Below are 24,873 nucleotides of genomic sequence, written 5' to 3'. Positions count from 1 at the left end.
AGTCCTAATTTTTCCCCTCAAAGTTTTTCAATTTTTTTCTGGTTTTCCCCTGTTTTTTCTTTACACAAATTTTAAATACTCATTTCTTCACCTTGGGATGTTTTTGTAGGGGTTTTTTGTTTGGTTTGTTTGCTGATTTATTTATTTTTTTAATTTTAGTAGAGAAGCTAGGGTCTGATTACCTGATGCGAACAGCCTTTAAAGACCATCTCTCACTCTGCAAGCCCTGTTCAAAGATAAAAATGTAGCCTAGTTCCTACAAATGTATTAAGCAGTGTCTCATTACAGTCGAGTTCTGTGTTTTCACATATGCAGGGACCTTAAGAGGTGCAAATGCTTTTTATTTTCAGCCTCTGATGTTATCAGGCCAGATCATTCAGAGCCAAACTCAGTGAGCGAGCTGAAGGAGCCGCAGGACTCTCGGGGTGACCCCTTATCTGTGTCGGTATTTCAGCACCAGTAAGACCCTCATTTGCACATCAATAATGCCAGCGGGATTTTGCCTGCCCGGGTAAATCTGAAACTCTACAATTATTTTCACAGGGTCTATAACGTTACTACAAGAATACTCTACTTACGTCCCTCAGCCCGAGCATCCTAACCAGAATGTGACGCGTGGTATTTTGATCAAAATTAGCTAAAAAACCGTCTTTTTTTAGTGCTTTTCATTGCATTGGCAGAATAATGTAACTGCAACGTGACACAGCAAACACACAGCCACTTGTTAAAATAAAGCCACCAAATCTATCAAAACGCGCAGGCCAGGAGGGCACGATGCACAGAGGGTCTCTGCTGAGGGAAGGGCTGCCGGCACGGCAGGCGCAGCCCCGCCACGCGTGACCACCGCTCGATGGCGAGGGGCACGGAGGAGAGGAGGGATGCTGGGAGAGCCAGACTTTACACCTCTGGCTCATTGCTCATGGATTACGCCGGGATTAGAACAGCATTCTTCAGGAGTGATGGCTTGCTACAAAGTAGGAAAGGTTAAGGGACACAGAAAAGTCAGGAATTCGTTTTGCGCACCACTTAAAGCTTAACTGCTCCCAAACTTCAGCGAGCCAAAGGAAGCCAAATACAAATTAACAAAATATTTTTAGAACAATCAGACTGAGAACAAAAGTTCCTAACACTCCATAGGCACGCGTTGCTGAACGACCTTTCATCTCATCACATTCTTTCATTAACTATTACTTTGGAGTCCAAAAAGCTGAATGCAATTAGCAATCTGGAAAAGAAGGAAACACCCTGCTGCACAAGAAAGTAAAATTCTTCAGCGATTATATTACACCGCCACAGAACTTTAACAATATTGTTCTACAATTTGGTCTCGCCTGTTTGGACAGGCCAGAGCCGTATTACTCTGTTCTTAAAGACGAACTACAGACAAGACCAAGTTATATTACAGGCATGGTGGTCCACCTTTCTGCTTCAAAGCAAAGCCATAGCGGGTAGGCACACTGGCCCCAGGACTACCCAGGGTTCTTTCCCAGCCCCAGCAACCCTTCTTCCACTGACATTATGCAAATTGGACACTACCCTGCAGAGGCATACAGAACTTCATTAGATCTAGAAACATAACATCGGAAGGTCAGTCATCACTGAGATGAATGTAACTCAAAGCCGAGTTTAAGGAGCTAGTAAGGTGAAGAACAGTCGGGGTTTTTCCTCCGTCCTAGAACTCTCCAGTGAGATCTCTGTCCACCCCCACAACGGCGACATTAACCTCAGAGTTACTTGTGCTCTGTTCACACCACAGCTTTGCCCTCTGATCTCACCCTCCACCACGACTGTCTTGCTCCCTTCCTCTTGCTCTGCTCCAACTCCCTGAATGCATCCCGCAAGCTGTCCTCCTTTCTCACCACCGCAGGTCTCTGTTCCACGCATGTCATACCTGTGGCAGCCTCACCTGCCAACACTAATCCAGCTAACATTCAAACCTGTATGCTAAGACAGCGTGAGATCTTTCTTTCCAAATTACTCTGTCCTGACATTCCTTAGTTGCTGTTTTAGCCATGTCTATCTGCTCACAGAGGCAAACATCTGTGTCCCTCCTGGTAACAGAATTACCCCTTCATAGTCACAACTGACATTTGTCATTGCCATACGACGCAACCCTCAGCCTAATAATCGGGCATCTTGTCACCTCTCCCCACATCAAATTTACTCCAAATATACACAATTCTAACACTTCTTTCCAGAGCTGTTATAAGTGGCCCCTTTCCACCTATTTAGCTGTAAGCTTTCAAATTCACACATCTCACATGGCCCTGCCAACCCTGACTGTACTTGTATATCTTCAGAAAACTGTTCCATATATTTACCCAGACTTTTGTTTTAATTGCTGCTACAGATGCCAAAAGCAGTCAATCAAATTACTATTTAACAGCTAAATTACCGTGGCTGACCTCACGCATACTCCTAGCAGCAAACTGCAAACGTGAAGTAAAATGCAAGCTAAAACTCTCTTTACAGACCAGTCTAGCTTTGGATCTCTGAATGAAGGACCGCCTAAGAGCAACTCATCTATGATCATGTAGAAACAAAGCCACGCTCTCTTGATTAAAGTGAGCTTATGACATACATCCACCGGCGATTTCCAGGGTTCAACACCTCCACAGAGAGGATCCAGCCCTGACTGTCAATGTAACAGACTGAAGACAACAAGTCGAAGATAACCTTCACCAACTGCTTCTGAAAAAGGAAGCGCCCAAACATGCTTTGGGTCAAGAGCCCTCCTCACTAATGGGAAGTGATGGCGTAAGAGACCATTCTGAATAGGATACAAGAAAAGACAGCACTTGTTCATACAGAGTAGGTGACACGCCACTTTTTTCCAATGTCAGGAAGTATTCGGCATAAAGCCATTCTCCTCCGAGATGAGATTGCACAAGTTAAAGGAGTGAATATACTTCCCACAAATAACCTTTTATGGAAACTGTTCCTACAAAAGGGGCAAACAGCATTGTCAATGGCACAAGGAACTAAATTTTGGATGCCCTGGATAGTTATTGTCATCAACCTGTCAGCACAGATGATAATACTGATGAAGAGGTGCAACAGGCAGTATGAAAAGGTTTCCATGTCCTTATTGCCGCTCAGTGGAAACGGAAAGCCAGATCAGTCAGCAAGGCCAGATCTACCTCCACAGGAATCTGTCGAGTTCTCACCTATCTCCTGGCCACAAGGTAGACTCTTCTGAGTTTCACGCTACAAAACTTTCCACTTAAAGAAAAACAGCAACAAACAGCAACCTCAGGTTCTCACCAGTGTGGATCTAATTCTGAGTGCTCTGAAGTCAGCAGGAACACGGTTGCAGAGATAAAGCAGTAGCTGCCATGTCTGCCTGCGAGCATTCAATTAGGTCAGGAATCATCTTAGCTTCAGCTGGACTAGACGCTAAGGAAACCACAACAAAATGGACTGAGGCATCCAAAATTATTCTCAGAAAATAGGCCAGACTAGGCATGAAAACATCTGGGCTTGGCTTGAATCATGAACCACATGAGCAAGACACCCCACCGCTGCCTCCGGGCAGCCGAGCGAAGGAATGCAGAGCAGCACAAAGGTAGGCAGCAGAAGTCTCTTACACCCAGATTTTCTTTGTATCTTCCTCCAGCAAGCCCATTTATTCTGAAGCGCTTCCTACAGCCCAGTCCTGTAGGATTTCTAAGGATCACGTTTCTGGGGCATCAAGCAACGCTTACGCAACCACGGCGGGTCAGCCAGCCGGCTCCAGGCACGTACTCCCACCTCTGTGGCAAAAACAAGGCAAAAAGGGTTAAATCATTACAGTCCTAGCCTATGTTAACATGCACGTCCAACTGGCTAAGACTGTACACGCTCCAAGTATCTCTTACTCTGTTACACCAAGATGCACCGGTTCCCTACCCAAAACACAAAGCCAAACCCTCGTTTCAGTAAGTTATACAAATTGTGACATGGACAAGTTTATCCCAATTCCAAGCAGCAAACAGACAAGACTTCAGATACCATAAGAGCTCTAACAGCTTGGCCCCTCTGTAACTTAGATGAGTCAGTGTCAGCACTATTAACTTTTAGCTTTACAGTATTAAACAAGGCAAGCAAACTGAGCGTTCTTACAAGAGCTGCTCACTGAGGTCAAAAACACCCTGAAGGACAACCACACACTGGAAGGGACAGGCAACAGGGGAAGCAGGCTGCTGACCAGAAACCGCGATTTCCTAGTCTCAACAATGGGAAAATGAAGAAAAAAAATTGAGGAAATAAGCAGAACTGCAGCAATCATTTAAAAATAAACTGCTCATACATTTTAGAAGTAAGCATGACAGGAGGAACACGTCAGAAAAAGACACAGGACACAGCATATTTATATATTAAATATGTATAATAGGCTATCCATTTTCCACGTTATATTATATAACCTATAGACCAGTACAGGAAATTGCATTCCTGGCCACCACATATACACCTAACAAGCTTTTCAGCAGTTTTACTTCAGGGTGGATTTAGCCTGCTCCCTTTACTGAAAGCTGCCACTACCACACGTGGCTCAAAGCCGTCCAGGAGGGGCCAAGACATTTACGCCCACATTTCGGGATGGAGCACATTTGGTACACACCAGAGACAGAGCTCTCAGCTTAGTTTCCTCCAGAAGGAATCCAGCACATGCATGCCCAAACTGCTCAGCAACTCGCAAGAAGTGGAGCTCATCGGGGGCGGGGGGGGATGAGCTTCAAAAACCACACTGCTGCTCTGAGACAAAACTCTGATGTACTTAAGAGCCATAAAGCCATCTGACCCTGAAAACACGTTTTACTGACATCCCTTCACCCCAGCTTTGCACCCGCCCAACATCCACGGTCAGCTACAGAAGGTAAGCAAGCAGGACTCTCACATGTCTGTTGGGGTTGGAGAAGAAAGGGAGCTAAGACTTGACTTTTAACTGAAAAAAAAGGGGGGGGATTTGCACACCCGAACAAAACCCCACTGCTATCCACGTAAGTTAATGTTTAGTTTTACTTTAATACTTCTCAGCCTCTGCAGCTGTCTCCTCTTGCAGTTGGCACTGATCATTGCCAATCTGGGACTTATTTCCAGTGAAGACGGCATTGTTTTATGGGCTACTTAGGCAGCGCATGCACCATTAATGGAGTTTTTATCTCTCCATTTTCCTGTCAGTACAGAACCAGCCAGTCTGACTCTGTTAACATTAAGAATGCTTATTTTTCCCCCATTCACTATCTCCAAGCCAAAACAACATCTGGAACTTCAGCTTGCCATACAAAGAAGAGAGACAGATTAAAACTGGAAAAAGCTACACATCAGCTTCCAGAGCTTTATACGTTTCTGCTTTTATCCAAATTTCCCACATGTACCTTCCAAAACAGCTCTTACTGGGAGAAGAGCCGAGTCCCTCTTACAGACTCCCAAACACAATGTAAAGCCCTTTCCGCTTCAAAATAACCGCAAGAAAGATTATCAGAAAAATAACAGGAACAAAACTGATACGAAAGTTTAGAGTAAAAATTTACCATAGCTCTTTAAACAAAAGAAAGGTGACAGAACAGTGACCTAGAAAAGGAAATTAAACAAAGAGATATTACTGGTGTGTGTTACTTGATAAAGTAATGGAAAAAAACATGGCGCCATTTCAGCACACATAAATGTCCCGCTTTAACAGACAGCTGTCTCCAGTGTCATTTAAGTATGCTTTTTGCTTAGATCATGTTCAATGAATCACGAAAATCAATACAGTGAAAAAAAACGTAAAACCATGCCGTAGACACGCACAGAAATCAAGCATGTACCAACTAGCACCAGCCTTTTGTGGAGAAAGAAGTGCCAAATAAACACAGACTAGTTTTTCCAACAACATTTATTTAACTCTTCGTAGTTAATTAACAGATGTCATGACTACTGGTTATTTTCTAACCAGCAGAGAATCACTCTGCAGAGAATTACGAACTGAAGGCTTACCACCGAAGAAATACTCTCCCACTCCCCAGCCTGCCTTCTCCCCCCGACAGACGGCACACCTAGCCTTGACGAAGGCCTGGCTCCCAGCCCGACGCACAGCTCCCCGCCACGGCGGCCTTCAGCCTAACCGGGCTCCCCAGGAAAGCGGACATGTTTTCCACCCGCCGCTCGCCGGCAGCGCCCGAGCCCAGAGCCGCCTCCCGCTGCGAAACCCGTCCTCGGTCCTCGCAGCAGTGGGTGCGTTGAGCCAGCGCTGCCTCCCGTCCCTCCCCACGGAGCCAGCTGTTTCCGACAGCCATGCTGCTGTCTGCTAAGCGATGAGTGCTGTCAGAGAAGGAATTTTCATTTGGTAATGCACAGGCCACCCCCCTCGACAAATTACACAGTTATAGTCCTGGGCTGCAGGAAGCCGCCTTGCTGCTGAAGCGCTGCCAAATGCAGTTGTTTTTCAGCTGACAATCACATAAAACGAATTTAGATGACCAAAGCAGAATGAAGTGTATGTTTTCACGAACAAATGAAACATACGTCACAGGTTTCTACATCTAGCAGCAGAGTTCTAACACAACACAGAGTGGAAACCAATTAAAATAGTTCCTGTTAAACAGAATCCATTGTGTTGCAAGTGGAAGGACAGAGTGCCAACCCCTACACTGAACAACCCGTTTTAACAAAGTCTCATAGCAATGACAATCAGCTTCAAATAGACATCTCATGCCAACTTCAGTGAAGCAACAACAGCATACGCTCAAATGGTAATTTGCTACTGAATACATACAAAAAACCCCTTTACGCAACACTTCAGAAATTACTACTGTTTTAGCAGATTTTTGCTTTGCACCCAGCTGTTGCCTGTTCCCAAGGCACCATTAGCTATTTCCTTTTTGAAAAGGAGGATTAACTAAAAGCGATGGTACTCAGAAGCACCGACATCGCAACAGCTTCCCCGCACACCCAACTCCGCTAACAGCGGGACCGTGCCATCACCCAGTGCCACTGCAGGTCTCCAACCCACACCGCAGGCAGCCTGGCGCTCCACGTAAAGCTAAGCACCAGCGAGCAAACAAGCAGATTAGAGCTGAATAAATGAATTCTTTATCAATGCTTTCAATACATTCTTCTTCTATGTCAGTTGGCTGAATAAACACAGAAATTGCAAAAACATCTACAAAACTCCCAGAACTGACTGAATAATATGAACTTCCTTGACAATTTGAGCTAGTAAAAATGAAAGTCGTCCCTACTGATTTGTGCAACAGCCATTTGCCTTTTGTTTGTGTAACATTCACCATGGACATGGGTAAGACTGCATTCATTTGTACTAGAGCTTTGGGCTTGAACTGTCTTACTGTTGCCTGATGGAAGGGACTTCCTTCATGTCCTGCTCGTGGTTTTCAGAAAAGATCATCTAATATTCCTCATGGATTCCCAGAGCAAAGATAATCTAGATCGGGGCTAGCAGAGTTTGAAACGAACAAGCCAGTGAACTGCTTCTGCATGAAGTTGTTTGTTGGTCAGGTTTGTTTTCCACAAAGAGCCATTTATACAACCAAACAAAATGTTCCCTCTGCCTAGAGTTTTCCTGAATTAGAAGAGCAATGCAGCATTTTCTTAACACCTAGCTCATGACAATGCATTAAACTGAAATTTAGCTACCTACAAAAATTACATGGCATAAATCATTTAACTAAGAAAAGCACTTTGATTTCTCCTCTTTTTCTGTTCCCTTACTAACACCACGATCATTTTCACTAACTCCAAGTCCTTCAAAGTAATTATTTTCACTCCCTTTCCTGGAATTTCTCCTATCCTTCACCTTCACATCCGCCTTCCAGTCCATGCGCTCTCCTTCTGGGTACCTTCTCTTCTGGCTATCTCCTGTACTATAAGAACTTCACATATACTACATAGCAGATAATCTTTTAACATTGTCACCTTGCTTACAAAAGGATTAGCTTGAACACGTGCTACTGTCAAAGAACAAAGTTAAGGGAGGCAATAATGCACGGTGCCCAAAATACTTCCTCCTTCAGCCGTGTAGCTGACAGGGGTCAATCTTGTTCAGGACACCTCAGCAGCAGAAGGGTAGGAAGAGAGAGGCGACTGACTGCCTCTTCCACCCTCACACTTTTTTATTTTTAAAGTAGCTTTTATAACTGCACACAGTGCATGACCTCAAACTACTTTTTTCTAGCTGGGATCAACACCTTTTTTGTTCCCTTTTTTCCTATCAGGTTCTGACGGGCACAGGCAGGGTGCCAGTCAGCTGTGATCTTTAGCGATGACACTAAACGTTCAGCAACACAGCATCTGGGTTTTGGTGAAGACAAGTGTTGCTGGACACAAGTTAACACTGATCCACAGACATAAAAACACTGCTGCAAGAAACACAACTACTAAAAACAGATCTTTAAATAACAGCCCTTGTAAGAGATGGCTTCTTACCTGCAGCTGTTTAGAGGGCCATGTATTTCTGAACTTGCAACTGTACATTACCTTCCAGTTCTCCTCAAGCAGCGATTAAACTATACATCTCACTGCTGCGCTCATGAGTGTTTTCTTTCTTTGAAGCCCTGCAACAGTTATACCTCTGTATGACCAGAGGTAGACAATCTCATATTAGCATCACATGCAAGCCAGAGAGCATAAGGCAGTTCTTGTCTAAAAACTGCTGAATTCTGAGCAAAGGCTCTGCTCGATGGTAGGTATTTGACCATATCAACATAGCCTTAGCTCACCTGTCACCAGCTGGGGAGAAGAGGGTAAGAGATGTTTGAACAGCACTGTCATCACCTGTGCAAAAGCCTGCGCTGCCATCGCACCACCCGGGCACCAGCAGCAGCGCCAGCTCAGTGCAGGCAGGCTGAGCCACGGTACAAAGCCCAAAAGCACTGAGGTTCCCACAAGCAGGACTGCAAAGAAATCAAACAGCTTCAAAATAATTTTGTGGTAAACTTCCTAGGGGCAGAGTTGCCAAACTAGCAATTCTAGGGAGGGTTGTATGAGCTAGGGATCTTTGCAGGTCTGCACGGCTCCCCAGGAGAAAACAATCCCTGGCCACCTGAAAATCCAGCCGGTCTGCACAAGCTGCTTCAGGCAAGTAACACTGCCCAGAATTACTTTAGCACTACACAGAGTACTTCCATCCTTCCTAGACTGCTCCAGTTCTCTGCACCACAGCTCTAGGGGCTGTGTTACGCCACACTGGCATTAGAGAAATTTTCTTATAGACGGGTAAAGGCTTCTTTGGACCTTCCACACTGCTTTAAGACTTCACTCCATCTTCATCCCCTTCCTCCTGTCTTCTCCCTCAAATTCAGTATCTTATTCTTAGAAATGCATAAAATGACAGTGACACTATTTCAAAGCACTTCAGACCCCCAACCCTTCTCAGCTCACGCTGGATAAATCCACAGAATGAATATCCAACACCCCTGAATACAGCCACACTCCCCCTTCTGCTACAGCCACTTTGCTTGAACAGACAGTTCTGCACTCAGGATGGATGCACGGGATGGAAGTTTCTCTGGACTACCACCAGGAAAAAAATAGCTACAGAAATGCAAAATAAACCCTACTGAGTAATTGTGTGAGCATAATGATTCAAAAAGCTAAGCAAAATTCAAGGTTAAAAAAATGAAAAATCCATACCGTTTGGAATTTTGCTTGGTTTTCTGAAATTTTCAAAACCACATTTTATATTTGCACAGGTTTAGGGAAGTATTTAAATACTTCAAAGTTGATCAAGGTGATTTACATTACCACGTTGAGTCACAATTTAAATAACCAATTTTACATCTGATTTTGCACTTATTTTTTGTTCTTTTCTAAAGAAAGGTTAATTATTGTCCAACACAAATGAACATATTGTTAAGTCTAACTAAATACAGACTTTAAAGACCATTTCCCAGGGAAAAAAGGCAGTCTTGTTAAGAATAACAGGGGACGGAAGGGAAGAGGATGACTTTTGACCATTACTGACAGCATGCTGTGCTGGCTTGCAGTAATGGGGAGGGACAGCCCTTAAAGTTTCTGCTGCAAATCTTTGCTTACCCCAAGCAAGAATTCAGGCAAGAGATGCAAGAAGTGTGTGGAGTAATAGACAGTGAGAGAGAGAAACAGAGCAAGCATGCTGCGAAGGAAGCATACAGCACAGGAAGGAGGGAGCGCAAACGGCAGTTCACACGAAAGGGCAGCGTAAGTCACAGCTGCTTTGGACAGTCTGCTTTACACTGCATTTGGCATATTTCATTAACCAAGCCTTAACCAAAGCAGCTCCATGCCTCTACTTGAACACCCAGGAGCCCAGGTCCCTTGATTTTATAGTTCATGTTCTACCATAATAGAAAGCCATACATTTATTTTGATTATTCACTCTCCTACAAATAGAACATTTCAAAAGTTTACTTTTAATTGGAAAACACGCTTACAACAGCTTGACTGTGCTAATTATGCAAGAAAAATTATCAAAATGTTTTGCTATTAAGCCCTTTTATTAGATAAAGCACACTGTACCTGCAGTTACTGAACTAAATTCACCAAAACCAGCCAGTTGATCTTGTCTGGGTGACCTGGGGGTGTGGGGGGGATAAGATTGCCCCGTTTCCCAGTTCCCAGATCAGAAGGAAGCACGCTTTCCTGCTTTCAGAAGCCCCAGCTGACTTCCCAGCTCCGAATCCACCCGGCCAGCGGAGCGCAGGCAGAGGTGCCACCCGCCCGGCCAGGCAGCGGGACCAGCACCCACGCAGCCTGCCTGCCGCCGTACCCGGCGGTGGGTGCTCGGCCGCCTGCCTGCTCCCATCCCCTTCGGCAGCAAGCACCTATCAGCCCGCATACCATCTTGAAGTGAAAGATTTGAAGAAGTTTTCGGGAATTGCTGAAGTGTCTTAGATTGGGAGGGAGTGTTTAATCACCTTTAAATCATCTTCATTATGCAGCTGGGGCGAGCGTTTAATAAACTTTTTTTAGCATTTACTGTGTTCTTGTATGAAAAAGAATAAGCAAACAAAAACACAAGTTAAGTTAATCCAAAACAGTTCAACCATTTAAGTTAAAATTAACTTTTATACTTTAGACACACAACAGCAAAGGTGAAGTCTATTTCTTCAGGACCTCAGCCTCAGTACCGCCTCAGAGGTGGGTCAGCTCAGGGATTAAAATCTCATTATTTCCTCAAATTCTTCCACAGAGGTCTAAGTTTTAGCTTTCTAGTTTTTAACTCTGTTCAGAGTAAAATAAAATGCTTTTTTTTTTTGCGTATTTTACATGAAAATCTCTATTATGTTAATTTTATTTAAACATTTTAAATTACTTGCAACAGAGAAGACATGTTTTTGCAGGTTGGTTTGTTTTTTAAGAAAGTGGCCTTTCAAGACCAGAGAATCAACAGAATCTCCTTTTAACATTCAGATACTTAATTATTTCCTTGGTGTCTCAAGAAACTAATCGAATACTATGTCAGAAAACCCAATGTACTACTTTTTTTTTTTTACTATGTGAGAAAACCCACTTTAATACTAAGCTATAACTCATGGTTAGTCATACAAGCCAAATTTCTTTCATTTGGTGTTGGTTTGCTTCTGTAGCCTTCCTGACCAATAATCATTACCCAAAAAGATGATAACATACTAAGTATACTTTTTTCTTCAGTTGTTAGAACCAAAGATGAGTGCATATCGGCTGCAATTGTAAGAACAATCTGGGTAAAAACTATAGGCTGCATCAAGTTGTCAACTAACACGTTTAAGAGCCATCTTTTTCATACAACTGTGATATTTAAATTGAGAGTGTTAAATCAGACATTTTTGGCTTGTCCAACGTTCATTTTTTTAATTAATATGCCATTACGAACTGAATCTGAGACAGTCTTCACCCTCCTGGGATGTTCAGCAGTGCCGACAGAGCGCACACAAGCCACCCTAAGGCACTTGCACACCTCTGTGCAGAGCCACCTGGAGCACCACACAAAGGACAAGCAAACCATCAATATAAAGCTAAGACAAACGTTAAACTAACAAATGAACCATGATTTATGCTCTTGTTACAGGAAGGCTGTAACTCCAAAAGACGAGCTACAGAGAGACTGGAGGAGCTGTTCTTAAAGCACCTTCAAGAGCTAAACACATTTTCAGTACGCTGCATGTTTATGCACCAACTTTTACAGCTGCAACGTGTTCATTTTCAGAAGAATCCCTCACTTCACATACAACCAAACACACCTGTGGGACCGAAACAAGATCAATCACGTCAAAAAGCCTTAACATTTTTGGAAGAATATTTCAGAACTTTGAGGGGAAAAAAAATACATTTCATATCCTTTCACACCATTGGCACACCAAACCCTCGGAGATTGCATTTTACAGCTAATTGTTCACTTCTGTTTGCGGTTTTGTTTGGGGATTGGGTTTTTTCTTCATGTTCATTGGTCAGCATTTTAGAAAGAAACCTTTTCTATGCACACTTAGTCAGTATGCAAGAATTTAGCAGATGCTCACTGAGCAGGGACCCTGAAGTTCAGCCTGCAGAGGGTCACGGCCAGCGCAGTCCGCACAAGGGGGACTGCAAGGCCTCCAGCCTTCGCACCATGCGGAGCAGCTCCCTCGCACCTCCCACTGACAAAGAGCTGTTAAAAACCACAGTCCTCACCTGTGAGATGTCACACATGCTACTAGGAAATGTTCAGGTAAGACAATCCCGAGTCAATCATGCAATCCAATGCCATCACATTTCTTCCGACTTGCCACCAAGAACCTTACCACGGTACGACGGTGTAGCAGCCAGTGCATCGACTAGGACACAGAAACTGCGGGGTGAACACCAAGACACACCGCCTGAAATCTCAATGAAATGTTTTCAGCTACTGTTTTACCCATATTCACAAAACACTAAGTGTATGCACAGAGCTGAACAGCACCAATTAACAGCTGATGAGCAATAACTTATTTTGTTATGGATACTCAGCCACATGCCTGGCCTTTTGCCATTAACCCCTCTCATGGTGACACACGAGTCCCATGAAGCCTGCCTGAGGGTCCCTCTTTCCCTTCTACCCCCACCAATTACTTGTATCTGTAAAGAGAACCAAACTCCATCTCAGTTCTCCAGAACTCTCCTTTAAGAGGCGTGACAGAAGAGGAGACCTTCACTCCCAGCACATGGGTTCTTCACCCTGTAAACCTTGTGACCCCAGTGCCAGGGCTGCTTCCAGTTTGCAGGCATTGGAATTCCAAGCTGAAGACCCTACACAAAGCAAGTCACATAGGTTCTCCAAGTTCCAGGCTGGTTTCGGTCTCAATTCTACAGGCAGTTACCTACACCTAAATTCTGTGGTCCTCTTTGCCTAATATTCCCTCAGGTCTCCTCCAAAGCTTGTTGAAGGAGGCTCCTTTGCTCTCCCAGATGCCCCGCAACGTCTTCCAATTTCCCCAACTGCTGTGAAGTCCCACAATCACATAGTCCTACAAAGAAGTCCATCCTGTTACGAATCTTCCAGGAGCAAAAAGAGCACAGAGAGTACTCTTCAGGGAAAGGACCGTGTGCTACTCTCAACTAGGCAGCATCAGGAAAAAAGAGCCTTCTCCACTCACCCTAAACTATCAAACCCCAGCATTCCTACCAGAAGGCAGCTGAAAGCTGCGAGTTAGGCTCCTTCCCTCCCCAGAAAAAGGGGGGTTTGCCAATTTGTTTTGCTTTGGGTCATCTTGTGGCACACACATGCCTGAAGTACACTTGCTTCGCTTTCCCGAGTTTCCATCACAGCCAGGAAAAACTGTAGGTCTCCCTCTTCAAAGGGGGAACCTGCTGATTTCTTCAACCAGATCTCAAAAGAACCATCAAGTACCATGAGACAAACACTGCAGCCTTTCAAAAGCTGCACGTTAAAGGCTTCCCTACATCAGAAAACAGCCAGGAATGTTCCTCACTATTCCTTGTGGGAATAGTGTGGGCACTCGCAGGAAACTCACTTAGGCTATAAAAGGACTGATGCTGCAGAGCAAGAATGACAAGAGGACTCTGTGCAGAGGAACGGTAGCCTCTGAATTGCATCTACTTTACTTCTGGAGAGCCTCAAAATATAAACAAGCTCTCCAAATCCCTTTTTGTCTTCATCTGCCACTGCATTGTGGCTGTGGCTCTATTAACCCAGCCTTGCGGAACAACTTCAAGTTAATTCACCTTTTCCATTTGCTTTAGTCCACTCCCCAGAGCTCTATATCCAGTAGATATTTATTTTAAAGCTAAGCCAAAACCATTCAAATGCTAACATTTCAGGGCCTTCAATACTCTTGCTTGCATGCAGTAGGACCTCTTTTAGAATAAAGAGCATCCACTTTGGGAACTAAACCAACATAATTATAACTGATCTACACGTCAAAGTCTTGCAAATCACCAGACTGGGAATAAAGAGAGTTTTACTCCTAACGGACCCTTTGTTAAGAAAGGCATAAAACCGCACTGCAGACTCAGAAACACCGATTTGTCACCAGAGACTCCAGTAACTGCATAAAAAGCGAGTTCAGTCTTCTGGCTCCTGACTGAATGTTATTTTGGCCTTCCTAATGGAGAAGATAAAGTTCCCTCAAAATCCTGGACGTTGTTGTACGCTAGAGTCCAATAAATGTTTTACTTGAATGTCTAACCAACATTCAGGATCAAATCCCAACTAAAAAGAGGAAGTCAAAGACTTTTTCACTCATTAAAAAATGCCACTTTTGCACAAGGCATGGAAATACCGTATTTCTTTCAAACGGTACTTTAACGGTGCTTAGGTTTTTATTTCCATAATTTAGGAACAGTCATACTGATGTACTCATTCTTCAAAATATTATTTATATCATAAGGAACGTGTATGGAGGGAAGGGTCTAAATAGCTTCAGATTTTAGAATGGGTTTTGCAGAACAATTATGCACAAGTTTGCTTCAGAGATATGGACATGAATCTTACAAATGTGTAAAGTGCCTACACAAAGACAGAAAAGCCACCCTATTGTTTAGGCAAGTTGGAACACGCTACTCACCTAGATTAGTCTCTACTAAAGGCTGATGCAAACACGCCGGGTCCACAAACACACACAGAAGGGTCTACATGGCATTTCTGGCACATTTGTAAAGGCCTAATTGACAATTAACTAATGTGAAGTTAAGAGTGCTAGTAAAAGCAAAGCCAAGGAGTTGTTCAAGAATTTAACAAGTGCACAATCCCGACAACAAAAGCCAAGGGGCAGGATCCATGAGAAGAGACATGGAGGAAAGACCAAGTTATGACACATTTGAAAAATAGGAAGCCACCAGCCATGCTCCAAGCTGTGCCTTTACTGGTGCTGCACGTGCATGATGCAGGAATTTGCAGGCAGCAGCAACATATCCCAAGTTTCTTTGCAATCTTTCAGGTGGAGCTTTTTCTTCTATCCCAGTGACTTGAAATAACTTCCATGTTTCTTTCTGGACGGAGAAGGGTTCAAATTACACAAAGATGTTGGAGGATAGCCAATACTCAAATGATTTAACCTTCATCACAACCACAAAGTAAAGACGTACCTCTGCTCTTACACAGACTTGTGTTCAGTTAGCTAGTCTGGACAGAAAGGGCTTCTCAACTGCAGCAAAAGGATTCTGCCTGAGAGAGAGGAAGAACTGCATCAAAGTAAGACCCTATGCTACCTCTTCAGTGAGGACAGCTCCTGAATCAAGATAGGCAGAGATGGTTCCACACCACATTTACACCTAGTTACTCTTGAGATGAAAAGCAGGCAGAGTGAAAATTGACATGCAAGCATCTTTTATCATCATGATTTCCTTTAGACTCAGGACGCACACAGGTTTTACAGTTCAGTCCAAAAAGGTCAAGTGGAATAAAAATTACTTGGATCAATGCCCAATAAGCAAGAATGAATGTCCAGAAAAGAATTTCAGCCTTACTTTTCTATTGTAATCACAATCACCAAAAGCACACCTCCCCGTTTCTTTTTTAGTTCATGAGCATCAACACTTTTTCCATGAGCTAAGAGTACATCTAAAATACTTTATTATCATTTAACTCGAGCCAGTATTTAAAAGTCAAATTGAAAATAGCTTTTTTTAAAACACACAGCTTATTTTAATTCCACTCCTAAGTAGATATGAATTAGCTAATTTAACACTCAGACTAGTGCACTACAAGTCATATATCTTTTCATGCTGACAACAGAAAATAAGGAGTCGCACACATTATAATACTACAAGATTGACTGCCACATAAAAATCCATTGCCAAATCATCAAAATTATCACTTCCCATTTACTTGCATTTCAATCATGACTTTAAGACCTCTATAATATTTCCTTTCAAACTTTTCTCTCCTCAGCAAGAGAGTCAGTTTATTTAGACATGCTGCATCTACACTGTCTCGCAAAGCTTTGTAGAACAAGACTGAGCCAACCCCAAGTAAAACTAAAACAACAGGTCCTGAGCATAAAGACACTGCTGATCTGCAGGACAATGAGTTATCCTCATTGCTTAAAGCCTAGGATTTGTCCAGCCCATGCAATCAAAATCAGTGTTTTAGTAGGGTGCTACACAGAACTGCAGCTTCAACAGGCAGTTACACTCGAGCATCAGTGAAGAGTGTAATTTAACGGATTAAAGAAAACAAAAAAACACGACTGCTTACGAAGTCAAGAAGAGTTTCAACATGCAACATGGACATGATTTTTACCAATAATAAACCTGCAAGGTACCATCTGTCTTTTCTCTAACGTAACATGATACAATTAATTTATTCTCCTAAACCAAACCATTATCTTTTAATTTTATTTTCTCTTTTAAGATTCAGCCTTAACCTTAAAAAGACTTAATTGTTGCAGTCCACCCACACAAACACATGAGACAACTTTATTGCAATGGAGAGCCCTAAATAGCACAGTCTGGTTTAGGCTGACTAATACAAACACGCATTTTGTTTAATTTTACATTTGTTCCTAGGGAGATTTAGATCTCATCTCTTCTACCTCCAATTCAATACTAACTGACACTGTAGGAAATTATCCACCCCTAAAGGGATAAGTAACGCAGGCAGATCTGCCATCGTGCGCAGCGTCTCACCGAGCACAGGCTGGCCGCCATGCTAGTCACAATCCTTATAAGAAGAAAGGACAGGCAGGCGTTAGAGCCATGGCACAAAAGCCGTGGCATGCACAACTTCCAGAAATGTGTGTCCGAGCACGCCCCGGTTTAACAACCGGGGCCAAGAGCAAGCCGGCAGCAAAGAAACCTGCAGGAACTCTTCCGGGGAGTGGACCACACCAGGTCCACCCCGGCACTGACAACCCAGGCCAAGGCACTCTGCACACAGCCTTGGTCACAGCCAGCAAACTCAACACACCCGTGACGCACTCAGGTAAGGCAGCGGTTTTCACAAACATGTCAAGGTAGCACACACAGTCCTCCATGTCTGCCCAACCACTCACACCCTCAGAGATCCCTCCTTAGCACCAGCACAAAAAACCCTAGGAATTAATCTGGGTTAGAACTAATCTGGCAAAGACAGGCTAAGTTTTAAGCAAATTAATGCCTCACCCAGTTCACCACATGGCCACAGAGATGTCAGAACAGGAGAAAGAACAGCACATGGAGAGGGACAAGCACGACTACTTATTTTCCTGGCATTAGTAGCCAGTGAAAAGGCTTGCGCAACCACAGCACCGACTGCCTAAAACTGCTCAGCCAGGAACCCCAGGCCATTCGGAGAGGAAGGTTGGAAGGGCCTGCTGAGGCACACCGACGCATGAAAGCGGAGATCAGCAGCTTGCAGGACTTCAAAAGGAAGCCACTTCTAGCCTCCAAGCTATCCGCCCAGCCAAAGGCAGCTGTCGAAAAGCTGCCAACCTGCTCCTACTGTTACAGGATACTTGCCAGACAAACAGCAGACCTGCAATTAGGAGAGGTGTTTGATGGCCTCTCTTCTGCAGCTTATTAGCAGAGAGGTAAGGCTTGTAGTCAGAACAAGAAATGCCTGACCTCCAGTGAGCACAACTAGTTACAAATGCTCTGGAAGACGAGGAAGAGGTCCTCCTACCAGTTTCCATTCAACTGAGGACAACCTGTGGCTTCAGCATGCTGAGAAGGAATGTTCCAGGTACTTAGGACAGAAGGTTAGGAGTTGCAGCATTGTCTCCTCTTCTGTAAAAAGGCCCAGATAACAGTCCTTGGTGTTCCCCTCCACCATCTCCTACCTCCATCCTTCATTTCAGACAAGGCTGCTGAAGAGTCCAAAGTCTACCTTGGACAATCACCAAACTGGAGGTCTTCTGTTTTAATAAGCTTTTCCTAATCAAGCCGTAGTCTTCCTTTTCCTAAAATAGACTTGAGTTCATTTACAACGAGCTACAGACACTTCCATATGCATCTTTTCAGAAGCACTACAGGTAGCTAACAGTAACACGGTTTAACACTGCCAGGAGCATTTCAAAAGTGGGAGATGCACTGACAAAAATTACTTCTGTGGATGAGCAACCGTTTAGCTACCTTTTCAGGACTCCAGAAGAGGCTACTAGCAGATGCTTGAGAAGCAGCATAAAGATATAGCATGCAAAGGTTATTCTTCCACCCTCCTCTGCCCCTCAACCCCATGCTTCCCAGTCAGAGGTAAATTCCCAAGCCCAAAACTGCTTCTGGACCACTACATTTAATGGTCCAACCACAGACCTATGAACATACCCAATTCCTTTCTTAAAAAAAATTGAATACCCCACTGCAATCATTCTATAACTTAAACAGGCACTACACAAAAACTACCTTTTTTTAATTTTAAAACTGCTGACTATTGACTACACATGGTATTCCCCACTTCTTACATCATAGCAAATGTAAAATTATCACTTCCCATTTACTTGCATTTCAATCATGACTTTAAGACCTCTATAATATTTCCTTTCAAACTTTTCTCTCCTCAGCAAGAGAGTCAGTTTATTTAGACATGCTGCATCTACACTGTCTCGCAAAGCTTTGTAGAACAAGACTGAGCCAACCCCAAGTAAAACTAAAACAACAGGTCCTGAGCATAAAGACACTGCTGATCTGCAGGACAATGAGTTATCCTCATTGCTTAAAGGCTTATGCTGCCTTTGTACTTAAACAGAACAGAGCACAGTCACTTGAGATGAGGGACGTTGATCTTGGGGGCTTTAGAGGTGTTTAAGAGCTGGTGGCACACTAATTTGCAGGCACAAAGAATGGAAAATGTGTTCTAACCAGAACTGGGCAGAATCCTCCGTCCAGCAGGCCCAGGGATCCAGCACACTGCCTGGCCTGCCCGGCACAGCCACCATGCCACAGAGCAATATTCACGGCCAGTACTGGTTCAGCAAACAAGGTGGAGCACTGACAACCAGGATGAATTCAGCACGAAATGAAAGAGCAGATCAAAAGAACCCTGTTTAAAGACGGGATCATGTAATAACTGGCAAAGACCATGATGCAGCACCTGATGTTGACTATTCACCGGCAGATGAATCAGTTCTGGCCTTCCAGGGGAAAGTCAGCAACTGAACTGCTAGCAAAGAACACCGTAACATTTCTAAAATACATTAGTACTTTCTTTCACATAAAGAAGTAGTGATGTGTTTATTCCACTAGGAATATCGGCACACTCTTGATGTTCCTTCTAGAAAATGGTTAGCATCCCACGGAATTAACGTCCAAGGCTAGAGTCAATGCTACTTTATAATCATAGTTCACTGTAGAGCTTGCTATGAGAGTAAAATTTTGAGAGCACGTACTGAATACCAGTAAGATCTACAAATGCAAATGACTTTGAAATAGGAACCTGTCAACACTGAGCTGTACACACGTAATTGCAACAGACCACATTTTAAGGAAGGGATTACCCATCTGCTGAAACTGGGTCACGTGCATACTCATGGTCCAATATAACAAAGACAACTATTTCATTACAACTCCTTACTGCTATTTGACTACACTTTTATGCTTTTGAAAGCATTAGTCTAAAACTGGGTTTTGGCTGCAAACATAGCAAAGAAAAAATTAATTTCTTGAAAGCATTCCCGTGGAATTCCGTACCTTTCATAGTCAATAGCATTTTCTAAATTCGTGATCCCAAAACACTTTGTAAACTTATGTGAATTCAGCTTTCCAACACTGCTAAGAAATACTATCATTCCTTACTTCACAGATACGTAAAAGATGTAAACGACTTACATCCTTCATGTGTAGTCGCTGAACTTGTCTACAGCAGCATTTAAAAGGTGCGTTTTAGACAGTTGGATACCTTTCTAACTAACATGCTCTTAAACTGTCTCAGTCTTGACTACCCTCAGGCCTCAAAGCAAATAAACTATCCCCTAATACACATGCATACCCTCATCAAGGCCAACCTGAATCCACCTCAATGGATCTCCATGAATTCTCACACACAGGGAGGCTGGAAGAGAGCAATTATCACTCGAAAAACCTACTGCATTCAACACCATCACTGTAATCTTGTATAGCTCCATATAGCTGCACAGGTGAACGGGCTAAGTTTTTAACCTGTTTATACACAGTAGAAGAGATAAAAGATACAAGAGCAGATATGGAGATGCCCATATGAGAGTTCAAATACCTAAGAAGCAAGTGAATTCAAGCAGCTTTTTTTTTTGGCAGGGACGAGGGGGCTAAAAGGGTGCCTAATTATTTTACAACGGCTGTCCCTAGAGCCTATTTTAGCATCAGGCTTTCATCAAATTTAAGCATGACTTCAGAGTACCAGCTGGCTAAAAAACCAAAAAACAACAACACACACAAACACAGCCCACCCACAACACCCCACTAATGTTCCTTCTCCCGCCTATGTTCTCTTCCTACCCCAAGAGCTTCTTCGCTGCTAAAGAGCCCACTGCTTTCTCCCTTCCCAAGAAGCATGCAGCTTGTGAAAGAGCAACGCAAGGACAGAGCAGGGGTTGAGAGAGAGAGAGGGTGTTTCTCTAAATTATTTTTATCCTTCTGCCAGACTCATTTGCATCCCTCCCTAATAAGCTATTTGATGCTTTTGCTGTCGCCATGTCTGGCAGTTTTGGCAAGATGATGCAAGTCTCCATTGCTTCCCTGATGGACACAGACTGAAGACAGGCAAAAGATACCTTGTCAAGTTACATTGCCACACGCCCTCCCCTCTCCCCAGCCCCGGCCACCAATCCCTTTGTTTTCCCTTGCGCCTGCACTGGGACTTGCTGACCGCAGTCAGGCTGTGCACAGCTACAGTGTTATCTGTGAAGAGTAAAGCAGGAAAAGAAATCCTCTCTCTAGGCTTGGGAAGACATAAATTTCATTTGAAGAACTAGCCTCAAAATGGGTAAGTTTTGCAGGAAATGGCTATATTTAGCCCTCCCCTTTCACCTCAGCTCCTCAACACATTTGCATTCTCCTGCGGAAGAACCTTTCTAAATGGTGTTAGAGGTGGGCTTTAGCAGGTCACCTCAGCAGAAAAAAAAAATGCAACCAACTTAATATATCTTGATACAGAAGAGTGTAAACAATCATCAGAATATCAAATGTCCAGCTACTAAGGCATAAAAAAATTTCTCATGTCTCAAAGTATGTTAAAAATGCAAGCTCCAGAAGATAATACAGCTAAAGTTACTTTATGACTTAAGTCTGTGGAGGGTGAGGCTGAACTTCTGCATGCACCATTCAGGTCTTCACAAATACTTTTTAAGTAACTAAAGCAGCCATAGTATTCTCTAGAGAGAGTATAAACATTAAGTAACAATCTCAACAGCTACACAACCAAAATATTTCCAGTTTCCTAATGTACATATAAAAGTAAGTCATGCGAAAGTGACTTAGCAACAGTTATTGTGCAGTGGAACTTACGCAGAGACTGTCGAGGTCTCTGGAAACACCATCAGTACCAGGTCAGTAGGATTTCCCTTTCTCAGGTTGCAACTTTGAAATGTGTTACAAGACTTAAAACTAAAAATATACAATGGTTTTCTTCCCCCAGGCTGTTTCATTTAAATAACAGCCTCACCTTCTCTAGTGTTGGCCCAGCTATGAATTAGGCCTGTAAAAGCTGATTATTTACAAACTGAAACGGTTAGGGGTGATCCAAGTCACAGCAACAGACCTTAAGGTTTGTCCTGAAATGGAGACAGAAGCAGACAAAGTGAAACACACCTGCCATTGCAGCAGGAGAAAACAAATAAACAGAGATTTACATACAATCAGTAACTACTCCCAGGTCCTGTGCCATTGGGCAAGGAACAGCACCCCCACCCCCAAAACAAAGCAGAGGAATGCAGGTCTTATCCCAGCAAACAAAATACTGAGATGGAAAGCAAACCTCTCAAAACATTGCACACACTTAACACCTCCCAGGGAGAGCACAGTGCACACAGGAACTTTTTGTTCCCCTAAAACAGATCTCTAACACCTCCTCCAAAAAAGTTACGGTCATCAAAGGAACCAGACATGCACTTGAGAGCTTTCCACATCCAGGATTTCAATTTCAAGGCACCCCAGTACTCTTCAAACAGTACTGGACCTTCAAGGACAGAACTTGCAGAGTATTTACAAAGCATCTGCTGCATGCCAGGTCACTACCATTTCTCTGAAGTATAAGGATCATAGTAAAGATCCTCTTGCAGGAAACAAAAGAAAACCGAAGATTTAAAAATAGACCTGTCATCGCCCACAGCAAACTGCTACAGCCACTGGAGTTTTCTTAAATGAAAGGCTGAGATCCGTGATAAATAAGCTTCAATGCATACCATAAAAACACGTGAGATTTGGGAAAAGAACCTGTTCAATTCTGAAAGCTCAATGCATCATTTCTAAAAGTGTGTTTTTATACTGAAGTGCCAGTTCTGCAGCTCAGTCCAGAATGCGAAAGTCTCCACCCCGTGATGCCACCAGCAACAACACCGTTTTGATGAATTAGTCCCTCCAGCACACCTACATAAACCCTTACTCTTTCAAAACCTGCTGAAGAAGAGTTTCTCTCTCAATTTTGGGAAAATAAACGGGTTTAGTCCCAGTTTACTGTAGAAGTACTGCTGGAACACATTCTTCTAGACTAACAGAGTTGGAAAGACTGCCCAGGCAGCCTCCCCTACTATATTCACGCCCCAGACTTCACAGACCAGCGTGTGGTTTTAAAAGCCTCGAGGCCAACGCGCAGATCCGAGGAGGCTGAAACGACCGGCGGCTGCTAGTGACCGTCCTGCCCCAGCAGAGCCCCGACAGGGGTTCAGGCGACGGCCCCGTCGTCTCCTCCTGAAATGCAGAGCTGCGGGAGTGTAAATAAGCAGGCCGATTCAGACTCCTACTGACTCACTGTGCAAAACGCCATCGTATTTGGCAGAGGGAGGGAGAAGCGCCTTTAACAGACTAACACGCACAAGGGACTTTGGCCTGTAACTCGCTTTCTCCTATCAAAGCACGGACCCTCGGCAGAGCGACGTTAGTAGCGCCAGCACAGTCACGCTTAACTGGTGCGGCACAGCTCTGCACCTCCAATTTGCTTAACTTTATGTAGTTTAAAAAAAAAGAGACCCACTCACTGCCCCTCTCCGCAGGCGCGGCAGCCGCCTGCGCCGGAGAGCGGAGCGATACCGCTCGCCGCTACACGCGCACTTCGCGACATCGCAGGGACCCGGAGCCCCTCGCGCCCCTTCCCGCAGCTGAGGCGCGACCCCGCGCAGGGCGAAGCGGGGGCCGGGCGCCGAGGAGCGCGGCGCCCCCAGCGCTGCTCCCCGCCAGCGGTTAGTTCACCGTCCCGGTGCCGGGGCGCGCCCCTCCGCGGGAATCCCCCCTCCCGGACTTTACGACGCGCCCTCCTCCGCCCCCCCCGCCGGGCAGGGACCGCGGCGGAGGCAGGCGCTGGGCCGGCGGAGCACGGACAGGGCCGGCCGCGGCAGGAGGGGCGGGCAGAGCCCCTCGCCCGGAGCGCCCGTCCCGGCTGGCGGCGCTCCCCGCCGCGGCGCAGGGCCCCGGCTCCGCCGCCGGGACCCCAGCCCCGCTCCCACGCTGCGGCTCCCCGCGGCCGGGCACCGGCGCCGCCGGCGGGCCGCGGCCCAAGGCGGCGGCTCCTCCCGCGCCACCCGCCCCGGCCCGGCCCCCGCCCCGGCTGCACTCACCTCCTCATCGCGGCGGCGGCGGCGGCGGTCGCGCTAGGGCCGCGGCGGGCTGGCCATGGGCGGCGGGGGCGGCGCGGCCGCCGCGCTCTAGGCCCGGCGCTCGCCCTGCCCGCGGCCCGCCCGCATGCCCGCGGCGCCGAGCGGCGGCGGAGCGCTGACAAAGGGGACGGCGCGGCGGGCGGGGCGGCGGGGGCGGGGGCGGCGGCAGCGCCCCGCCCCGCCAATGGCCGCCGGCAGCCGTCACTCCCGGCCCGCTGCGTCACTTCCGCCCGCCGCGCGGCGCCGCGCGGCGCCCCCTGGCGGCGGCGCGCGGGGCCCCTCCGGCCGCGGCACGAGCGTGTGCGGGCGGGTGCGGGGGCGCGCGCGGTTCGGTTGTCGTGGGAACAGTCCGCTGGCCCAAGAGGAACCTCCGCCAACGGCACCGCCGGTCCCGGTCCCGGTCCCGGTCCCGGTCCCGTGGGGCAACGTGAGCCGCACTAGCCATCAGCGAGGGGAACGCCGTGCCCTTGCCAGAGGCAGGGTGGTGCCCACGCTGCGACCCCCGCACGGGGAGCACCCGCGGTGCCCACCGGCAGCACGGTCCGGTGGCTTCCTCCCTCAGTAACGGGGTCGCTCCGAGCCGGGCCTGAGCGCCGGGCCTCGCGCGCCTCCTCCCAGGCGGAGGGGAGGCCGCCCCCGGCTGTGCGGGGGGCAGGAGGCCCTCGCTGGCGGGGGGAGGCGGCGGGCCCGCTCACCGGGCGGGGGGAGCACACCGCCCCCGGAACGGCGCAGCCTGGGACAGGGGCCGCGGGGGAGGTCGCCGGGC

The 24,873-nt window shown here is 45.8% G+C and overlaps 1 protein-coding gene across 1 annotated transcript in view; it reads right to left on the bottom strand.

The window, feature by feature from the left end:
• Nucleotides 1-24,080, bottom strand: part of ACVR1 (activin A receptor type 1) — a 69,793-nt gene extending 45,713 nt beyond the window's left edge. The window contains exon 1 of the mRNA XM_059820694.1: nucleotides 24,069-24,080. Coding sequence (XP_059676677.1) covers nucleotides 24,069-24,076 — 8 coding nt within the window. The 5' untranslated portion in view covers nucleotides 24,077-24,080. The remainder of the gene's footprint in view (nucleotides 1-24,068) is intronic.
• Nucleotides 24,081-24,873: the final 793 nt, after the last annotated feature.

The sequence above is a fragment of the Gavia stellata genome, chromosome 8, assembly GCF_030936135.1.
Source record: "Gavia stellata isolate bGavSte3 chromosome 8, bGavSte3.hap2, whole genome shotgun sequence".
Lineage (NCBI taxonomy): Eukaryota > Metazoa > Chordata > Aves > Gaviiformes > Gaviidae > Gavia > Gavia stellata.
Note: the sequence above shows the minus strand (reverse complement) of the source record. Positions and strands in the feature narration are given on the sequence as shown.